Consider the following 23116-nt stretch of genomic DNA (forward strand, 5'->3'; position numbering starts at 1 on the left):
ACCCTCAAAACCAGTACAAATCATTACAGACCATAACTAATTCCAATTACTAATTTAATTTGCAATCAATCTAAAATTTACTCAATCCAACAATCAACACTCTTCAACCAAACAGACAATCTTGATCTTCAATCAACGAATCTTCATCCAACAAATTGATAGTGCTTAAATAAGTGTGGTAAAGGGACTTATTAGTAATGGGATCGATGATCTCAATGTACCATGTCAAATCGACTCCACGCGGTTCCATCTGGAAACCATCATGATAAATTCTTGGTGAATTTGTCACGATGTGCTAACTGACCTGACCTCATGCTCATCTTATCATTCTCCACTGTTGCCTCGCCATTAGCGCAGGCGAGTGCAACATTCCATTATCTATACATATAAATATAAATACGGTACATACACCAAAATAAAATTTTTCATCATTTTTGTCTGTGTCTGCTTGTTTGTCTGGCTAATCTCTGAAATGGCTGGACCGATTCTTATGGGACTTTTATTGGCAGGTAGCTGATGTAATAAGGAGTAACTTAGGCTACTTTTATTTTAGAAAATTTGTTTTACTTTAGGGAAATAAAGTTAAATTTTACGCGGACGAAGTCGCGGGAACAGCTAGTCTTTCATAAAAAAATAAACGGTAAGTGTACATGTGGTACATATTGCTGCTAAGGTAAGATACCTTTACCAGTTTACCTTTACAGTAGGTACATACCTTTGTGTTTTGTGGTCGACCTCTTGCTGCAAAGTGGTGAACGTGTTCGTCACAATCGCCGTAGTCTCCTCCTCGAGGTCTATCTTCTGCTGCATTTCCACCTCCCGCTTCTTCCTCTCCGCTATCTCCATGTTCCTCTGTTCCAGGATGATTTGGCTCTCGTTCAGGTTATTGATAAGATCCTTTCCCCCGCCGCCCTGCACTAGCCGTTCTTCTAACGATTTGATTTGTGTCTCCAACTCTTCCGTCTTGCATTTCTCTTGCTCTATTGTGGATTCTGCTATTATGTGTTCGTTTTCGATGCTGACTGTTTCTTCTTCTTCTTCTGTAAATATGTTAATTATTGTCCGTTATAATACTATGAGATATTTGATAACGAAACAAATGTTTGATTGAATTGAATCGAAAAAAAATATATTTGTTAGTCATATATTATTCAGAGGAATATGACTTAAGATTGTCATTAATTTTCACATCAAGATTGTATCAAGTGGTAGGTAACTTATGTTTAAATACTAATAAAGTCTGTATTTTCTTCATCATCTTTCATCATCATACCAACTAAGGTTGCCGTGCGAGGAATCGAACCCCGCAACCATCTGCAGTATCGGTCCATTCTGAAGTCGAGTCCAGCGGTTTACATACAATACACCGCTTGGTGTGTTAAATCGCTGGACCACCGAGACTGTCTAATGATATTTTGATTGAAGGGACCGTCAACTTGTCAGTCAAGGTCAGTCAAAGGCGGATGGTGTAGAAAATGATAGACGTGCTCGATCTTCGCCTGGTGTTCAGTAGTGAGAGGGGGCTACTAATGGCGCGTCCGGGAGGGAAAGTGGGGGGTCCGCTGCTGGATGAGCGCCCGCAGCCGCTCGCTCTCCGCCTGGTGTAGGGGGGCGGGGGGCGGGGGGCTACTGACCGTGGGGGGCGTCGGCGGGGCGCGGGCGGGGCCGCGGGCGCGGGGCCTTGCGCACGCGCGGCTCGGTCTCGCGCCGCTGCTGGATGAGCGCCCGCAGCCGCTCGCTCTCCGCCTGGTGTAGGGGGGCGGGGGGCGGGGGGCTACTGACCGTGGGGGGCGTCGGCGGGGCGCGGGCGGGGCCGCGGGCGCGGGGCCTTGCGCACGCGCGGCTCGGTCTCGCGCCGCTGCTGGATGAGCGCCCGCAGCCGCTCGATCTCCGCCTGGTACTCGCGCAGCTTCGCGTCCTTCGGGTCCTCGTTGCGGACCGGCTTGTTCTTTATCGCTGTAACACACATCACGATTTTATGTTACTGAGGCACCGTCATATTCCTATCAGACAAAGACTCCACAAAAATAATAACAATTTCCAAAAAGGTGTGCGGGAAGGGTAGTGGCGTAGTTAGGTAACCAAGAGCTCTGGGGCAAATCAAAAAATGGGGCCCCACTGCTCAGTAGTGGGGCCCTACATTACAGTTTTGTGAAAACGCACGCTATCCATTTCCAAATTTACAACACTGCCAACCCACAGAAAGAATTTAGGGGAATTCCGAAGGTATAACTTTCGATTTTCTCTCAACTGAATTTCCATGATTAAAATCGGGTTGCAGCCTGTCATATTTATTATAAAAATGGGAGAAATTTTCAAAAGTTCAATTCGATCGAGATAAGGGTTCGAGCCCCTGAGCTTGAGGGCCTCGGGGCACTGCCCTGCCTAGCCCCTAGGTAGCTACGCCACTGGAGAAGGGAATTACTAGTAATGATGACTAGTGATTTATTGTAGTGTGTATTATATATACACACCTATTTTCCTCCTGGAAATAATAGTGGCTAATTCCTGATTTTGTCATAAAAAGCTAACTGACCTAACCCTGCTCACATACACCGTTTTTTTAATTATAGATACAGTTATATCGACGTGTCGTCCTCGCTTTTTAATACGGGTGAACAGATAATAGAGAATATAAAAAAACGTAAACCGCTAGCGCTGGCTGTTGCACCGTTATGAGCCATTAAAAACCAATAGCTGTCAATAGAATCTTTGAAAATACTGAGTGTAGCAATCTTCAGCTAATAATATCGTATACAGGATGATTGGTATTAAGATCATTTAGAAATCACGGTACTTTCCATGATCAGGATAATGTCAGTCCACATCCATATCCGGACCATTGTAAAGCACCGTGGTGCACTGTCAGGTGCCACATGATTCCTTCTGAAAACTATCGTCATAAATTTGTGGTGAATTTACCACGATGGGCTCTCTGACCTGACTTTATGCTTCTCCTATCATCCTCCACTGATACCCGTGTAAACTGTTAACGGAGGCTGGTGCAGCATACAATTATTATTTTAAAAAAAAGTTTGGTAAGTGTACCTTTGGCGCGGTGTGCATATCTGAGGGTAGTGATGGTCTCGTCGTAGTTGTACGACGCCGGGCCGATGTTGGCGATCATGATGGTCTTACTGTTGCCGCCCAGCGAGTCCTGCAGGATGCGAGTCAGCTTCGAGTCCCTGAACATCACGCCACACTTAGAAATATTCCACTTAATTGTGAAGTAGTCGAGTTGTCCGTCATACTCGTGAACGGGTGCTGCTTGTGGGGACTGGTCTGTTCAATTTGCGAACACTTGTTTCAGGCAACTTAATCTATACATATAAATCTAAACTGGAGTGTCTGTTTGTAATATTGAAATAACTATTTTTTGCTTCATGCATATAAATATAAATATGATATATACAACAAAATAATTTTTTTACCATTTGTGTCTGTCTGTATATTTTTTCCGGCTAATCTCTGAAATGGCTGGACCGATTTTGACGGGACTTTTTTTGCCAGATAGGTCATGAAAAATTGAGTAACTTAGTCTACTTTTAAAACAATTCTTTTAGGTTAGAAAAATAAAGTAAAATTCCACGCGGACGAAGTCGCGGCTACAGCTAGTACACAATATACCTGTAGGGTACATGTGGGCTGTTCTCAGCGAGTGCGGAGATGACGTTCCCTAGCGAGGAGAGAGCCTGGTTGATCCGTGACGCCTCTCGCAGACGGTCCGCGGAGGCACCAGTTTTGCGCTGCCGCTCGCTCCCCGCCAAGTCCACCAGATTCAGCTTGCCCACTCTGCAACAACATTACATATTCATTGTAGCTAGTATACATATACTACCAGGCTTCGCACAGATGTACATGTTTTTTTTATACTACTACGGTTGCAAACAAGGATATGACCTATGTGATGGTAAATGGTTACCGTAGTCTATGCACGAAACACCAGGGGTGTTACGTGCGCGTTGCCGACCCTTAAGGAACCTTAATGATACACTAAAAAATTCTTTAAATTTATAAAATTTTCAAAACGTGATGTAGATTCAGACTCAGACTCAGACTCATACTCAGACCAAAACAAAAATTAAAATAAATAAAATTAAAATTATAAAATTTTTACTTGTGAAGTGTTACAAAGGTCTTAAGAAATAGTAAGTTTCACTGTCTTCTGCAATTACGCAAATTTAAATAAGTACAAATACGATTGAAGACAATATATATATATTACTAGCTAGTCGCCCCGGCTTCGCACGGGTGTACATGTAATATACATATAAACCTTCCTCTTGAATCACTCTTTAAAAAAATCGCTTCAAAATCCGTTGCGTAGTTTTAAAGATTTAAGTATACATAGGGACGGACAGACAGCGACAGCGACTTTGTTTTATACTACGTAATGATTGTAGGATTGTTCGTCACCCAGAAATTCGTTTATCTAAATATTATATATATAACTCAAAGGTGACTGACTGACGTAGTGATCTATCGACGCACAGCCCAAACCACTGGACGGATCGGGCTGAAATTTGGCATGCAGGTAGATGTTATAATGTAGGCATCCGCTAAGAAAGGATTTTGATTAATTCTACCCCCGAGGGGATCAAATAGGGGATGAAAGTTTGTATGAAACTTTGTCAATTTTAAACCGATCGGGCTGAGACTTTGCATGCATAAAGCTACTATGACGTAGGTATCCCCTAAGATAGGATTTTGATAAATTCCACCCCTGAGGGGATAAATTAACGCGAGCGAAGCCGCGTGCAAAAGCTAGTGCTATAATAAATCTTGTCTAATAAATATTTTTTCAAAATAAATTTTATTTATTTATTATATATATTTATATATTATTGTATACAGACGACGGTCACCAGTTACCACATACCATCAAATAGGCCGTCAACCATTGCCAATTACATAAAAAAGATGTTATGACATCAATGTTAAGTCCTCCATATCGAAAGACTTGCGGTGAATTACAACAGTAAACAGTAGTGGCAAAAAGTACGTCGCAAAAAAGTACTTGCGGCTTAAAAAAAAAACACCGACAGGCCAAGGGGGAAAAGTGATATTTGTAACTCTAAAACAGTAGAAGGTTCTCAATTTGATTGTTTTCTTTTTTAATTATTATTATATTATATTTTTATTAATATTAGATACTCGCCCCGGCTTCGCACGGGTGTACATGTATTATATATATAAACCTTCCTCTTGAATCACTCTATCTATTAAAAAAAACCGCTTCCAAAATCCATGATGATTTCCAAGAGGAGCCGTATGGAGATCAACCTGACATGGTACATTTTCTTTTTGGATAACTCTACTCGCTCCGGCTTTGCACGGGTGTACATGTAATATATATTATATATATTACATGTACACCCGTGCAAAGCTATAAACCTTCCTCTTGGATCACTCTATCTATTAAAAAAACCCGCATCAAAATCCGTTGCGTAGTTTTAATGATTTAAGCATACATAGGGACGGACAGACAGCGACAGCGACTTTGTTTTATACTATGTAATGATGATTAATTTATAACTCGGTCTTTGAAATTTGGGAAATTATTTCTTTGAATATACATACTTTCAGATTGATTGCATTTTGTTTTTATGTTTGGAGTAGGGTTTTTTTTTTTTTTTAAGGAAATATCTGACATCGACATTTTTGATTTGATATTTATTATTAATTACTTACAACTAAATAATTAAAATTAAAGTGTCTATTTGTAATCTATACATCTATACATATAAATAAAATGAGTGTCTGTTTGTAATTGAAATAACCGTTTTTTACTAAATCTACATGAATATAAATACGGTACATACAACAAAATACCATTTTGTAAAATTTTTGTCTTTCTGTCCGTTTGTTCCGGCTAATCTCTGAAATGACTGGATCGATTTCGACGGGACTTTTTTGGCAGGGAGCTGATGTAATAAGGAGTAACTTAGGCTACTTTTATTTTAGAAAGATTCTCTACTGTAATTAACTTATTTGTTAAATTCCATGCGGACGAAGTCGCGGGTACAGCTACTAACACATGATTCGCTACTTATGTCAAAAAATAATTTTAAAAATCAGTTTTTGTCCGTCTGTCCTTGATAATCTTTGAAACGACTGAACCAATTTTGACGAGACTTTCACTCGCAGATAGCTAATGCCCAAAGAAACTACTCAATTTATTTTAATTTCAGAAAAGATATTTTAATTTTAAAAAAATTAAATTCCACGCGGACGAACTCGCGTGTAATAGTTAGTAGAGATATAAAATACGTAAGTGGGTCATGATAGGTAGGTAGGTAAACAATATTCCAGGGCGGCCAGTAAATAACCACACAGTTGTTTAGTATCGTTGAGTACTCGCACTATGAGTTGAGATTTGGATCTGGAGCATATTTTCACATATGTAGGTATAGTTGCAAATTGAAACGTAAACGTAAACACATACAGTCTACTTTCAAACAATTGAAAAACGGTAAAGAAATATATAATAATCTTTATATAAATAAACTTAATATAAGCACTTTTTGATAGTCACATTTTCTTGATTCTACCGCTCAATCAGAACGAAGACTCATCACAAGAAGAATGTGCAAGACACTTGTGTGTTGCTCTTTTAAAGAAATGTTTTTTCAAGTAAATATATGTGTATGCTACAGAAAGAGATTTTTTTTTTATAACACAGGGGACAAATGAGCATGCGGCTCACCTGATGGTAAGTGACTACCGCCGCCCATGAGCATCTTTATGTAAGAAATAAGTTATTTCTTACATAAAGAATATCTACACATTATCTTTATGAAATGAAAGATGATTAAGGGTGCCTCGTCGAGGAATTGTAGGGACTCGTCTGCTCTTATCACTATGACTGATTTCCTCTTATTAATTGTATAACCAGTTGTTGTGTATTCAATATTTTTTCTATTTGATTATTTAATTGAATTAGTGTTAATCGGTAGTTTGTATTCACACACTTAAACTTAAATTGTAAAGTAATAATAAAATTATTTAAAAGAGCAACACGCTAGTTTCTTGCTCGTTCTTCTTGTAATGAGACAGCTTTCCGAATGAGCGGTAGATTAAAAAAATGTAATGACTATTCAAAAGTGCTTCAATGTAAGTTTATTTGAATAAATGATTTCTATTCTATTCTATTCTAAACAATATTCCAGGCCGGCCAGTAAATAAACTCACAGTTGTTGAGTATCGTTGAGTACTCGCACTACATTTATAGTATGGGTTCCAGGGAGTCTTTACAAGAGTGCTTTAAGGAATCAAATATCCTTACCGTTGCTTCTCAATATATTTATGAAAATATCATCTATGCTAGAAGGAATATAGACAGTTTCAAAAGAATTAGTGATTGTACCAATAAAAGCTTACGTAACAATAACAAACTGATTTTACCTAAATGTCGTTTGGCTAAAGTTAGTAATTCGTTTTATGGCAATTGCAATAAAACTGGAGTGTCTGTTTGTAATATTGAAATAACCGTTCTTTATATATACCGAATATAAATAAAAAAATATTTTGGTGTATGTACCAAAATAATTTTTTTTATAATTTTTGTCTATTATTTTTATAGTTTTCTATTTAATGGACGATATGTATAGTTGCAAATTGAAACGTAAACGTTAACACATACAGTCAAGTCAAACACGTACTTTCAAACAATTTAAAGAGGATAAAGAAATATAAATGATCTTTATATAAATAAACTTAATATAAGCACTTTTTGATAGTCACATTTTCTTGAACGCAGACTCATCACAAGAAGAACGTACAAAACTTGTGTCTGTTTGTAATATTGAAATAACCGTTTTTTACTACGTGCATATGAATATAAATACGGTACATACACCAAAATATCATTTTTTACAACTTTTGTCTATGTGTTTCTTCCGTCTAATCTCTGAAATGGCTGAACCGATTTTGATGGGACTTTTTTAGGATGGTAGCTGATGTAATAAGGAGTAACTTAGGCAACTTTTATATTAGAAAAATAAAACTAAATTCCACGCGGACGAAGTGGCGGGAACAGCTAGTAACTAATATAATGTAAGTGTATGTTTGTGTGTGTTGTCACTAAGTGAGTTAGCCAGGCCTGCGGGGAACCCTACCGTCGCCGCGTCGGGACCCTCGGCGGATATCTATTTACCATTTCCTACGGGCGGAAATTTCAATTATTACCATCACTGTTACGTATGGATACATATGTATATGCCAACCAATTCTAGTCTGGGTGTTTTAAAAAAAAATATCTGTGTATATGTATCAGTTATCTAGTACCCATAACACAAGCTTTAGCTAGCTTAACTCGGCTCTAGATGGCGCTGTGTGAATTGTCCTGGGATTATTATATTATTATTATTATATATAATACATGTACACCCGGGCGAAGCAGGGGCGAGTAGCTAGTCACAGTATAATTCACACAGTCCCAAGCTAAGCAAAGCTTGTGTTATGGGTACTAGACAACTGATATTAGTACATAGATATTTGTTACTTTGTAAAACATACATATTATACATAGAAATAAACAATCAAACTCATGAATACAAATGTTTGCACCGTGCTAGGAATCGAACCCGCGACCATCGGTCGCAAACGGTGCGCTAGACCGCTAGACCACCGAGGTCATCATTTCGAGTTGAAGGATGAATATTTTTTTAAACCGATTTCAATTTCACTGTAACTTATTGTGATATTGTTTTTAGTGGACTCGGATGGTCATTAGTTCGCGAGATTAAAGACGGGAGTACGTAGTGGCCCTCACCTACTGTATTTGTCATCGCGACCTCAGTTGCTGACATAAAAACTGGTCGCAAATCATTATTACCATACAAGTGAATACATACAAACGTTATTACGTGTGCCACTTGTTATCGCATAGTAAATAGATTCAGCTATATATACAAGCTAAACAACGTTTAAACAACGTTTGCCGGGACAGAATAGGGGTTTGAAGCCGATACAGTTAAGCGTGGAGTGGTGAAATATTCAGTAATGAAAAACGATTGAAGTTTACAGCTGTCCGTGTCGCTTGCGCATATATAGCGTGAGGATAGTGGACGTGTACGCCTGCGGTGCGAGGGAAGTGATAACTGCTATAGGTGTCGCTATTTGACCTCGGTGGTCTAGCGGTCTAGTGCACCGCTTTACGACCGATGGTCGCGGGTTCGATTCCTCGCACGGCACAAACAATTTTATTCATGAGTTGATTGTTTGTATCGGTCTGGGTGTTTTCTATGTATAATATGTATGTTTTTACAAAAAAAAATAGCTATGTATATATGTATCAGTTGTCTAGTACCCATAACACAAGCTTTAGATAGCTTAACTTGGGTCTAGATGGCGCTGTGTGAATTGTCCTGAGATTATTATTTACGCACGAGCGGTGGTATCAATTTAATTACCAAATAAGTAGGTATACAGCTATGTAACATTAAGTTTTACAGATACACCCTACAAACAAACAATGTATTTTAACAGTGAAGTATCAATTTAAGCATACATGTAGGAAAAGGTAAGTAATCATTCATATTTGTATGGTTATTTCTATATATTGTTATGTGTTTATTTTTATTAATATTTTAATGTTTTATTTTACAGGTCCGGTCGCGAGGCACGTCGGCTACAGGGTTGATGCTAGAAGTGTGAAAAATTAGGGTTGTACGTATTTTTCAATCCTAAAGATACCAATGTTGGAATTACCCTTAAATAAATTCAAAACATCAAATTTAAAATTAAATCATATTTACTGAGCAAAGCCTATTACTCACTAAACGATTACTTGAATGACGAGTGTGCATTGCAATAGTTGTTCATGCACTGAATTTTCATTTAATGTTAGACATAAACACCTATATAAAAATACATTGTAAATAAACTGGCTTTAAAAAAAAAGTAATTCAATTGAGTTTCTTGCCAGTTCTTCTCAATTGGATCTATATACCGAACTGGACGGTAGGGAAAAAATAAAATTATAATGTAAAAATTTGACGTTCATAAGCGGCTAAAATGTCCTACATGAATAAATGATTTTTGAATTTGAATTTGAATAAATAATAATAAAATGAAAATAAAATATTATGTCGAAAAAATAAAAAATATTTAGCGATGGATATCCCTTACCACTTAGGGGTATGAAAAATAGATAGTAGCCGATTCTCAGATCTACTGAATATGCATATAAAATTTCATAAAAATCGATCAAGCCGTTTGGGAAGAGTATGGTAACTAACATTGTGACACGAGAATTTTATATAGACTAGCTGACCCGCCTGTGTTTAATTTCCCCACCTTTTGCAATATTTTTCATTGCAGCTCCGCTCCTATTGGTCGTAACATAATGTTTTTTATTTGTTAGGGATGATAATGGAATGGTACACCAGATTGTGCTAACGGTATACCCTGGCGGGGCACCAGTGATTATATTTTATGTTTCAGTGTGTAGTTTATGTTTGATGTTTATTTATATATGGTAGTATGTCGTAAATGTTTGCTTTGTGTTGTCCGCCTGGATTTATGTATGTATGTGTATTATTATTATTATTTTATTATGTTTATTGTATATGAAGGTATCCGCTGAAAACCAGCGTCGTGGCACCCCGTCACGACATATGCTGAGCGGAGACCTAGTTGGTACTCTAATTATTAATATAAAATGTAAATTAAATTTTAAAAATTATTGTCAGTGTACCTAATAAACAATTTTCTTTCTTTCTTTTCTTTTCTTTCTGATGGATGACAGAATGAGCATGAGGTCAGGTCAGTTTGCCCACGGTGGCGACTTTACTAGTAATTGACTACGATGTATTCAAAAGGGTACCGCGTGGAGGTCGACCTGACAAGCTATAAAATGCAGGCACAAAAATGTTTTTTTTTAATTCGAACCATTCGTTCCTGAGATTAGCGCGTTCAAACAAACAAACTGTTCAGCTTTATAATATTAATAATAATAATATAGTATATATGTAAGAACGTTATTACTAAAGGGACAATCTTTGAGGCAATACGCAAACATCGGCTAACTATTACACTTATTTTTAGGTTAGGTCCAAGATGCTGAGTATACGCAATAGCCTTGCCTTCTATAATATGACGGCCTCGGTGGTTTAGCGGTTTAGCACGTCGCCTTACTTCCGATGGTCGCGGGTTTGATTCCTCGCACGGCACAAACATTTGTATTCATGAGTATGATTGGTCTCCATTTGATACATACACTTGCCCACGCACACGTACACACACGCGCACATGCAAGTACCTTTATAATACTAAATGGTAAACGGTTTTTTTGGCAATTATTGCAATGTTTTTAAGTTTTTTTAGTTTAGTGTGTTTTATTGAAATTCAGTTTATTATAATTATGAGTGTCGTGTGTTTAAACATCTACCAAATGAATACCATTTTGCATTACCATGCAATAGATAATCATTTATTCAAATAAACTTAAGCACTTTAACTTTAAGCACTTTTGAATAGTCAATATTTTTTTTTTCTACAGCTCATTCGGTAAGCTGTCTCATCACATGAAGAATAAGCAAGAAACTTGTGTGTTGCTCTTTTAAACAATCCTTGTAAGTTCACATTTTACAAGTTGAAACGTGTGAATACAAATTACCAACCAGCAGTAATTTATTTAGGCACAATATAAAAACACAATAAGATATTTAAATTCATAATAAGATATGTACATATATGTATGTAGGTAATATTTTACATATTATTTTCCCTTACTACAATGTAATTGTAGGTACAACTTCATGAGTCACTGAGAGTTTGTTAAATACTGAAGTTAGTAGTGTAGTTAAATACTGAAATACCTATGATACAGTTTTCATACTAAACCAATCTAATTCTAACGTACGAATTCATGTCTCGTGAAACCAATATGAATCATCTTTCAGTATTTAGTTTGTCCTTAAATATACATATAAATAAAATTGCAAAATGAACACATGTATAGTTGCAAAATGAAACGTAAGTGTAAACACATACAGTCTACTTTCAAACAATTTAAAGAGGATAAAGAAATACAAATAATCTCTATATAAATAAACTTAATATAAGCAATTTTGATAGTCACATTTTCTTGATTCTGCCACTCATTTGGAACGCAGACTCATCACAAGAAGAACGTGCAACAAACTTGCGTGTACCTATCTATACATATAAATAAAACTGGAGTGTCTGTTTGTAATATTGAAATAACCGTTTTTTACTACATGCATATGAATATAAATGCGATACATACACCGTTATAATATGTTTTTCTCTTTCATTCAACCCTGTTCGCAGTCATCTCGTTATTTACTTCCTTTCTTACCATATCATGTTTCACACAGTCCATTCATCTCTTTTGGGCCTTACTCTGCCCTTATAAACATATTAATTATTTTTTGCATTAAATTAAATAAGTAAATACAAATATGCAATACAGCTTTAGTAACTAGCTACTCGCCCCGGCTTCGTACGGGTGTACATGTATTATATATATAAACCTTCCTCTTGAATAACTCTATCTATTAAAATAACCGCTTCAAAATTTGTTGCGTAGTTTTAAAGATTTAAGCATATATAGGGACGGACAGACAGCGACAGCGACTTTGTTTTATACTATGTAGTGAAGTGATACGGAAACTCTAAACTTAAAATATTTCAGGAAGCGCATGTCGTTATCATGATTAGCATTACATTTAGCACTATAAGCTCAGCCCACACGAGACGGCCGCCGCCATGTAGGAAGACAGCTGACAACATTGACCCTCAAAAATGTGTGAATATAACTCACTCCCACACACGCTAGTAATACTATACTATTACTCACGTGTAACTTTATCAATCGATTAATCATTTTATAAATGTATACACTATTTGGAGGTAGTTAAATCTTAATCATAATCTACGTATATATAACTCAAAGGCGACTGACATAGTGATCTATCAACGCACAGCCCAAACCACTGGACGGATCGGGCTGAAATTTGGAATGCAGGTAGATGTTATGACGTAGGCATCCGCTAAGAAAGGATTTTGATAAATTCCAGCCTTAAAGAGATAAATCAACGCGAGCGAGGCCGCGGGCAAAAGCAGGTAATATTATAAACGCTAAAGTTTGTGAGTATGGATGTTTGTTACTCCTTCACGCAAAAACTACTCAACGGATTTTGATGAAACTTTACAGTAATAGGTAGCGTATACATACAGAATAACACATCCTTACTAATATTAAAAATTTGAAAGTAGGGATGTTTGTTACGCTTTCAAGCAAAAACTACTGAACCTATCATCATGAAATTTTGTGCACATGTTCTTGGAGGCATTAGAATGAACATAGGATACTTTTTATAATAAAAAAACAACAAGTATTTTTTATAAAAAAACTAATATCAACATTTTGCTACTTCAGCGCCATCTCACTGCACTAATAAATTATAAATCAGCGCCATCTAGCAGCCAGTGTGAAGTTATGCGAGCGAAGCCGCGGGTAAAAGCTAGTAGGCTATAATTTTAAAGTATATTATGTAAATTGGGCGACATATGATAAATGTCATGTAAGTGTGATGCAGACGAAGTCGCCCGGGTCAGCTAGTTATCCATATACTAAAATTGTAAAAAAAAGTGGTTGATGCGCAACTGGTGGTGGGGAGTGGGGAGAGTTAGGAAGGGCACTGTACCGTGAAGGATCCGAGGTTTTCACGACTTCAGCCACATTCACCGCTCACAATTACATTTTTTAACCTTCTATTCAACACAACGATCATTTGGAGCAAACAAATAGTGATATGACCTTACAGGACATTCCATTGGATATCTAATAGAATAGAATAGAATAGAAAATCATTTATTCAAATAAACTTAATTTAAGCACTTTTGAATAGTCATAACAATTTGTTTTTTATCTACCTCTCGTTCGGAAAGCTGTCTCATCACAAGAAGAACGAGCAAGAAACTTGTGTGTTGCTCTTTTAAATAATCCTTGTAAGTTTACATTTACAAGTCGAAACGTGTGAATGAATACAAACTACCAACCAGCACTAATTTTTTGGGTCAAATATAAATATACAATAAGATTAAATCAGTCGTAGTGATAAGAGCAGACCAGTCCCTACAAGCAGCACTCATTCTCGAGTATGACGGATGAGCCAACCATCACTGCGCTCGACCATATTTTAGGGAGCCCAATTACCCGGCCCACCACGCCGCCACATGTCTGGACATTTTAGTGAGCATGACTACTAATTCCACTCGACCACGTCACAGCTACAAAAATTACTTTATGGTAGTTAATATATAAAATTCTCATGTCGCAAGTTTCGTGTTTATACTCATCTGAAATGAAATTTTATATTCAGTATATCTGAGAATATCGATCTTCAACCGACTCCATCACATCACACACTCAAGCAAAGAAGCACAACTCTCTTTTACTCTCTGTTTGACACCTTAAAGTTGTTGCAGCGTGATGTTTGAATAGCCCATAAACTGTAAGCATTATGCTATCCTCGTAAAATCTGGAATGATTTCCTTACATCCGACTGGTAGTTTCAGAGTTTATAGCGTCCTAAAAAAGCCTTCAATTTATATCTTAATACTTGTTCATATAATTCTTCTGTACGTGTGTTTGTTACCTAACTTCTCCTAAACGGCTTAAGATTAGAACGAATTTTTGTTTATATTTTTCAATATAAATATATAAAACCTTTATTCAAATAAACTTAATATAAGCAATTTTGAATAGTCTTACTTAATTGATTCTACCACACATTCGAAACGCAGTATCATCACAAGAAGAATGAGCAAGAAACTTGCGTGTTGCTCTTTTAAATAAAGGTTGTTATAAATAAATACACATTAACAAGGACTAGGCATAGGAATTTAACTTTATTTTTCTAAAACAAAAGATTTTTTCTAAAATAAAAGTAGCCTAAGTTACTCCTTATTACATTAGCTACCTGCCAAAAAAAGTCGCGTCAAAATCGGTCCAGCCATTTCAGAGATTAGCCGGAACAGGCAAACAGACAGAGAACTAAACATTGTAAAAAGTGTTATTTTGGTGTATGTACCGTATATATATTCATATGCATGTAATAAAATACGGTTATTTCAATATTACAAACAGACACTCCAATTTTATTTATAAAATCAATGGGGTTTCGGACGGTTTGAAGCACAATAGGACCCAGCCAATGACGGCTGAAATAGATGTAGACTGAGTCACTAAAGTAAATGATAAAATATGAGAGACTGAGTGGCTCACACAGAGTATTTTAGACTATTACAATTAACGGTTTTGGTCTGGAAAAGAAAAAAGTCTGACCCGGCGACAGGGCGGCGCGGCGGCACCCGTCTGCCGAGGGCTGCGTGACTCTAGGTGTCAACTACCGTCCGCGCCGTCCGGCCAGGGCCTCCACGCCCGCACAACTGCCACTCACTGCCAACTAGCCACTGCAAGGCCTCGGTGGTGCAGCGGTTTGCACACTACCTCACATTTTAACGGTCACGGGTTCAAATTTCATTACACAAACATTTATAATTATGAGTTCGTGAACTTGTAACTCATTATCTAATCTACACATACATAATGACACATATAAGTAAGTAATTATGATATAATTGATAATTCTGATTAAAATCTGATAACAAAAAGAGTTCCGTCAATATCTGTCCAGCCATTTCAGAGATTAGCCGGAACAAACAGACCAACAAAAATTGTAAAAAGTGTTATTTTGGTGTATGTACCGTATATATATATTCATATGCATGTAGTAAAAAACGGTTATTTCAATATTACAAACAGACACTCCAATTTTATTTATATGTATATACGATTATTTCCATTTACTCAATTTGGCTGAAAAAAAATTCAAATGTGTTATAAAATATTTTCTTTTTAAAAAAACTTATTATAAAATTGAAGAATTTATAAATGATAATAATGTTTTTGTAAAAAATATCTAACTTACAATTCGTAGCGCTGACAATGTTATCTGATTGAACAGAGATTAAGTGCGTAGCGGTTTCTATGTTGATTGTCGCATGTCTAATCATTGTTGTTAATTAAATATAAGTAAATCAATATTTATTTAAAAGAGCAACACACAAGTTTCTTGCTCATTCTTCTTGTAATGAGTTTGCATTCCGAATGAGCGGTAGAATCAGAAAACTTGACTATTTCAAAAGTGCTTATATTAAGTTTATTTGAATAAAGATTATTTCCATTTCTATTTCTAACAATTCACATGATCAATGTACATTATTTACCATTTACATTTTATTTGCAACTTTATTCTATTTACATTAAGTCTATATTCAGTAAACCGCGAGCAATTGCAATTTACGAGAGCAGCATCTAATTCGTTCACGCTTGAGAGTGGTACATTAAGATGTCCAAATTACTCTAGTATTGGGCAACTGACCGCAACAGTAACATTTCGCAAACTGCCACAGACAATCATTGTGTCTATAGGAAGTATAGATTAGCCTATATATAGTAAGGTAAGGAGTACCGCACCTGCGATCATATAGTGTCACAAGTCAATGACACCGCTTTACGTCCGATGGTCGCGGGTTCGATTCCTCGCACGGCACAAACATTTGTATTCATGAGTATGATCGTTTGTATCGGTTTGGTGCTTTCTATGTATGTATTTACATAAAAAAAATCTATGTATATGTATCAGTTATCTAGTACCCATAACACAGGGTTTAGCTAGCTTAACTTGAGCCTAAGATGGCGCTGAGTATATAAAAAAAAACAGGGCCCCGAATTCTTGACTGCCCAAGGGCCCCAGCCTAGTTTAAAACGGCGGTGCCCACTATAGCGTGACAAGGGGAACATTCGATGGGGATGAAATTGGGTCGTACCGTTCGTGTCATTCTATTAGCAATGCCTGATCCTTTATTATCTTCATTACATAGTATAAAACAAAGTCGCTGTCGCTGTCTGTCCGTCCCTATGTTTGCTTAAATCTATAAAACTACGCAACGGATTTCGGAGCGGTTTTTTTTTAACAGATAGACTGATTCAAGAGGAAGGTTTACATATATAACTAGTTTTTGCCCGCGGCTGCGCTCGCGTTAATTTATCCTCTTAGGGATTCACCAAAATCCTCTCTTAGGGGATGCCTACGTCATAGTATCTTTATGCATGCAAAGTCTCAGCCCGATCGGTTTGACATTGACTAAGTTTCATACAAACTTTCATCCCCTAGTTAATCCCCTTGGAGCGCTAACGGTTTACGCTTGCGGGGCACCAGTGGAGGGTAATAAGATGAGCATGAGGTCAGGTCAGTTAGTTCATCGTGACAAATTTACCAAGAATTTATCACGATCGTTTTCAGGGGGAGCCGCGTGGAAGTCAGCCTGACATGTACATTGCTAACAATAAGATCTTTTTTTTTTATAACACAGGGGACAAACGAGCATTCGGCTCACCTGATGGTAAGTGATTACCGCCGCCCATGAGCACCCGCAACACCAGGGGAATTGCAAGTACGTTGTCGGCCTTTTAAAAAGGAATAAGCTCTTTTCTTAAAGGTTTCAATATCGTATCGTTTCGGAAATACCATTGCTGGAAGGTGATTTCACAATGTGGTTGTGCGAGGCAAAAAGTTTCTAGAAAACCGTACTGTGGAAGACCGCCATTCATCCAAATGATCAGGATGGTATTTTAGTTTCTGGCGGGTGGTACGGTGGTGAAACTCAGCAGCTGGTATTAATCCGAACAATTCCTCAGAACACTCCCCGTGATATATGCGGTAGAAAATGCACAGATATGCAATATCTCGCCGCAAAGCCACTGGGTCGAGTCGAGTCACATAGACGTTAATTACCAATGATTCTGGCTGCTCGGTTCTGAATGCAGTCAAATGGAAGTAGCTGGTATTGTGGTGATCATCAATCCACATTACTAACAATCCCCTTTCCACTATCATTGACTATTTTTTTTAGTGGATGATAATGTAATGATGCACACGCCTGCGCTAACGGTATACGCTGGCCAGTGGAGGATGACATGATGAACATGAAGTCAGGTTAGTAAGTCCATCGTGACAAATCACCAAGAATTTATAACGATGATTTTCAGGAGGAACCGCGTGGAGGTCAGCCTGCCATGTATATTGCTAGCAATAAGATCATTAATCCACATTACTAACAATCCCCTCTCATCATTGACTATTGACAATGACTATCTGGGATTACCATGTCAAACGCGTTTACAACAACACTGACTTTTGACTAACCCTGTCTACCTTATCTGGGATTACAGTCGTGACTATTAGTTTTAGATAGTTGTAACATAAAGTCAAGAATTGAACCTACCTCGAATAAATGTCTTTCCCATCTTCATTGCACTCATTAAACCAAAACATTATTGTTACAAACAACAAATTTTTATTTGGCACGTTCAATATGTTGATATTTTTACCAATTTCAAGAGCAATGACGTTTATGGGTGTACATGTATCAGTTGGTTGAATGCTGAACACGTAATAAGCTGGGTCGAATGCATCATCTCTAAATTGGGCCATCCAATCTTGAGCCTCCTACGTTATTCTGTTATCCCAATAATCCTAATGTACATACACACAATTATTATTAACAGCATCATCAGACACGTCATTTATATGTTGCAGTTCTTTGATGATTTGTTATCATTATTATCATTACATAGTAAAAAATTAAGTCGCTGTCTGCCCGTCCCTATGTATGCTTAAATCATTCAGTGTACCATTCCATTATCATCCATAAGAAAATCAATCATTTGTATGATTACATGTGTAGGCTACCAACCTCCTTGCATAAACTAGACATATAACACAGACACATTTGAATAAAAAGTATATTGTCAAAAATGTCACATTAATTCGCTTGCAAATTACTGATCAAAATGAGTTGTTAAATTAATTATTATTTGTTATTTTTAATTCTGTTATTATATACACTGTCATATATTCAATCTTTTATTAATATCACTCCTTCTGTATATCAACACGCCAACCATAACCACACTGGTGACCCCGACGTGATGCATGTAGATTAAAAAGAATTGTATGACGTGAGTGAGTGTTTATTTATGTAAAAAATTGAGTTTGGCACAGAGCCATGATATCTTTTACATTTGTAATTACGGTGAGCAAATTGAGTTCATTATGACGAGTACTCATTATGACGGACAATGTCAGGATCAACGAATCCAGTATGAGTAACGATGTTTGAGAAATTGGAGCACATCAAACTATTAGTAGATCCTAATTCGATTATCAGACATGTCCGATGGAATTAATCTATACATCTATACCTATAAATAAAATTGGAGTGTCTGTTTGTAATATTGAAATAACCGTTTTTTTATTATATGCATATGACTATAAATACGGTACATACACCAAATTAACATTTTTACAATTTTTGTCTGTCAAACAGTCGATCTGTTCCGGCTAATCTCTCAAATGGTTGGACCGATTTTGACGGGACTTTTGGCAGGTAGCTGATGTAATAAGGAGTAATATAAGCTTCTTATTTTAGAAAAATAAAGTTAAATTCCACACGGACGAAGTTGCGGGTACACTAGTCTAAAAATAATACTTCATTTTTCTCGTGAGCTTTGATTACGTTTTGCATTAACACGTAGATTGCGAAGCAAACTACCTGCCGAGGCATTTTCTAGAGACTACAGCATGGGGGTTTTTCAAGAAGGATTTCAAGTAGGTCGACATATCAGACTTCATAATATAAATTGGTGTATTTAGTATGGAAACGTTCATATTAGTAACGCGTAATGAGTTGTGATAACTTCTATTGTATCGGATCAGAAATACCCTCCGATCGATCCCCCATCTAATTCAAACGGGGATCGATATTACGACGGCCTGAGCCGAGGTTCGAACCCCTAGTGGTGCTCTCAGACTAAAGTCGTATCCGTCAGGCAGGAGTTGGCCTTCAGCTGCTCCATAAGTCCTTCCGCGGGTTTGGAGTGCCCTCACGTCCGGTGAAGCTGTAAAGGCCAGCTGCGGCCAACAGCATTAGAGTAGTGCGAAAAAAAAAGGGATCAGAAACGATACCGGTTGAGTCAAAGGGGAGGGGCGTGTGAATAGGGCGTCATGGCACATCAGACACATATACAAGTGTCAGTGTTGTGTTGTGATGCGTCAGAGTTTCATCTTCCCGCGTTACGGCTGTATTGATTCAAAATATCTTCGAAAGGCGTCAGAACATGACATAGAAATGTGAAAACAGACGTAACCTCACGACACGAAACGTCACGAGATATCAGACAAATATAAATCCACGTTAAGACTTCTTAAGGATCGAAAGCGCGCACGTGAAACCCCTGGTGTTTCAGGCGTCCATAGCTTACGGTAACCGTTTATCATGTGGGCCGTATCCTTGTTTACCATCTTCGTTAAACGTCATATACATATGGATGTGTTAACTACACAAACATGTTATGTAACTCCCAATACATATGAAAAAAAATCGAGTAGATGCCAAGAAAATTTATATTTATGGACGTTCACACGTTCTGGTGACTCGTGTTTATCAGATTAACTAGTTGTGATTAACAACACGTCCCAGGTGCCACATATTTAACAAATACAATACACTTTAGAGAAATAGAAAATTGATTAAAATTGGCAAATGGCAGTCGGTCAGAAGTTCTGATCCTTCTGCTCTACTAATTCGCGCAGAAGAAGAGTCCGCCCTAGATGCTGGGGAGTAACCAGCTCCGCCCCACCTCTATTCTCCACTGAGGCCAGGGTGCTCGCCTTAAGAAAGGCAGGTCCTCCATCAAATGTCCCTGGAAACACGTGCACCGTCGCTTACAGAATTGCGTACGTTGAAATAGATCGACCTAACAACGAAATTGGGCCTATCCTACACCATATATACGGTGGGCTAAAGTCGCCGAAGCTCAGATAGTTATGCTAAAACGACCTTGTGATTCCGGCAACGGCAATCGTAGCTTATTGGGGGGAAGGGGATTGTTAGTAATGTGGACTAATGATCCCATTGCTAGCAATGTACCATGTCAGATCGACCTCCACGCGGTTCCCCCTGGAAACCCCCGGCGAATTTGTCACGTTGGGCTAACTGATCTGACTTCATGTTCATCCTATCATCCTGCACTGGTGCCCCGACAGCGTAAACCGTTAGCGCAGGCGGGTGAACCATTCCATTATCAACCTTTAAAAAAAAAATCGTAGCTTATTGCTTTTAGTGGCTCCAGCGGGCCGATGAAGATTTTTCCACAAGACAAAAAAGCTACTTCAGTTGAGAAACTCACGACGATAGAGGGCGAGTGCAGAGCGCAATCCAAACTTACGAAAGGACATATGGAGTGGCTGAAGGTCAGCTCCTGCCTGACGGATACGACTTTAGTCCGAGGGCACCGTTAAGGATTTGAACCTTGGCTCAGGACGTCGTAACTTCGATCCCCGTTTAAATTGGATGGGAGATCGATTAGAGCGACAGGGGCAGATCGCGCAGGCGCCCAGTTAATGAAGCTTTATGGAGTGGTTAAGGTCGTCGTCTCCGCCAGCAACGTATCGAATGTATTAATAAAGTAAAGTAATGTCTGACCGTATGCGGTTGGTCTTGCGATGCGCCGTCTCCACGGTGACGAGGAACACCGCGTGACTCCTCGAAGAGTGCTCGTTCATGTCGGTGCGGCCGGCGGCTCGGTTCTTGTTGCCAGCCTTCATGACGCGCACCATCTCCGCGGCGGACTTGCACACCACTGATGTCATCTCGGGGATGTAGAACCCGTTCAGTTCCTGCCGACAATGTAGATGATACGTAAATAAAATATCCAAATTTGTAACAATTTTTTTGTTTCTTTCCTTCTCTCAGTTCTGTCTTAGTCACATTTTTCTATTTTACTCTCTATGATTCTGTGACTCAGACTATTTGGTATACATTTAAATATAATATAATATTTGTTCATATTTATATATGAGATATGAGATAATTATGTAATATATTATTACATCTAAGTTAAAACAATACAATATAAAAAATTTTACGTTCAAAAACGAGAAAAAAGTGCAATATGAATAAATAATTATTGAATTTGAATTTGAACTTGAGAGTTTATAATTTGCATTGTGTTTATATATGTTTAGTTGCATTTTGTTTATCATTAATTATTCTCTGTACCACCTCTGGTTGACTGACAGAAAATGCCGCTTGGCGTTAAATCTACCAAATATACTATTTACCATTTGTATTATGTACATTAAAGTCAAATAAATACATAATTTAGCAAACAAGCTCACGGTATACTTGATGGTAAGTGGAAACTGCCACTTCGTCACGTGACGGTCGTGGTACCAGCCTGGTGGCATGGGAGTTATGAGTCCTGTATATCTTAGCCTTCAAAATTCAATAATCATTTATTCATATAAGACATTTTAGCCGCTTCTGAACTTCAATTTTGTAATTTATGTTATATTTTTTTCCTTATCGTCCAGTTCAATATATAGTTCCAATTGAGAAGAACTAGCAAAAACTCAATTGGATTACTTTTTCTTTTAAAAGCCAGTTTATTTACAATGTATATTTATATAGGTGTCTATGTCTAATATTAAATGAAAATCCAGTGCATGAACAACTATTGCCATCCACGCTCGTCATGTCTTCAAAACCTTATAAAGTAAACTCCTTGGCAGCAGAAATAGGTGAGATAGAGGTAATCCAAGTCAACACAGTTAGAGATAAAAATATAGTTAGTTTTCCTGTAAAACCTAAATTTCTTACAAGTAATAAAAACTTAACCTCGAGAAATGATTTAGCTCTGCTTTAAGAAATCTTCGATTGAAAAATATAACCTTCAGATACTACTGAACTGGAAACAATCGTTGATCAATCAGTTTTTTCGGATGCATTTCAATGTAGTATTATATTGTTTTTATTTACAAACTAGCTACTCGCCCCGGCTTCGCCTGGGTGTACATGTATTATATATACATATAAACCTTCCTCTTGAATCACTCTATCTATGAAAAATACCGCTTCAAAATCCGTTGCGTAGTTTTAAAGATTTAAGCATACATAGAGACGGACAGATAGCGACAGCGACTTTGTTTTATAGGTACTATGTAATGATTGCAAA

At 37.5% G+C, this 23116-nt stretch overlaps 1 protein-coding gene across 1 annotated transcript in view; it reads right to left on the reverse strand.

Annotated features, from left to right (window-relative positions):
* LOC131845194 (kinesin-like protein Klp68D) overlaps positions 1-23116 on the reverse strand; it is a 65973-nt gene that overhangs the window by 2703 nt on the left and 40154 nt on the right. Inside the window, exons 5-10 of the mRNA XM_059194235.1 lie at positions 21586-21779; positions 3628-3792; positions 3049-3185; positions 1818-1956; positions 1631-1680; positions 716-1034 (exon numbers count right to left, since the gene is read on the reverse strand). Of these exons, the coding sequence (XP_059050218.1) occupies positions 716-1034; positions 1631-1680; positions 1818-1956; positions 3049-3185; positions 3628-3792; positions 21586-21779 (1004 nt within the window). The remainder of the gene's footprint in view (positions 1-715; positions 1035-1630; positions 1681-1817; positions 1957-3048; positions 3186-3627; positions 3793-21585; positions 21780-23116) is intronic.

This window comes from Achroia grisella, unplaced genomic scaffold (genome assembly GCF_030625045.1).
Source record: "Achroia grisella isolate CSIRO2021 unplaced genomic scaffold, CSIRO_AGI_Agris_v1 utg460, whole genome shotgun sequence".
NCBI classification, from domain to species: domain Eukaryota; kingdom Metazoa; phylum Arthropoda; class Insecta; order Lepidoptera; family Pyralidae; genus Achroia; species Achroia grisella.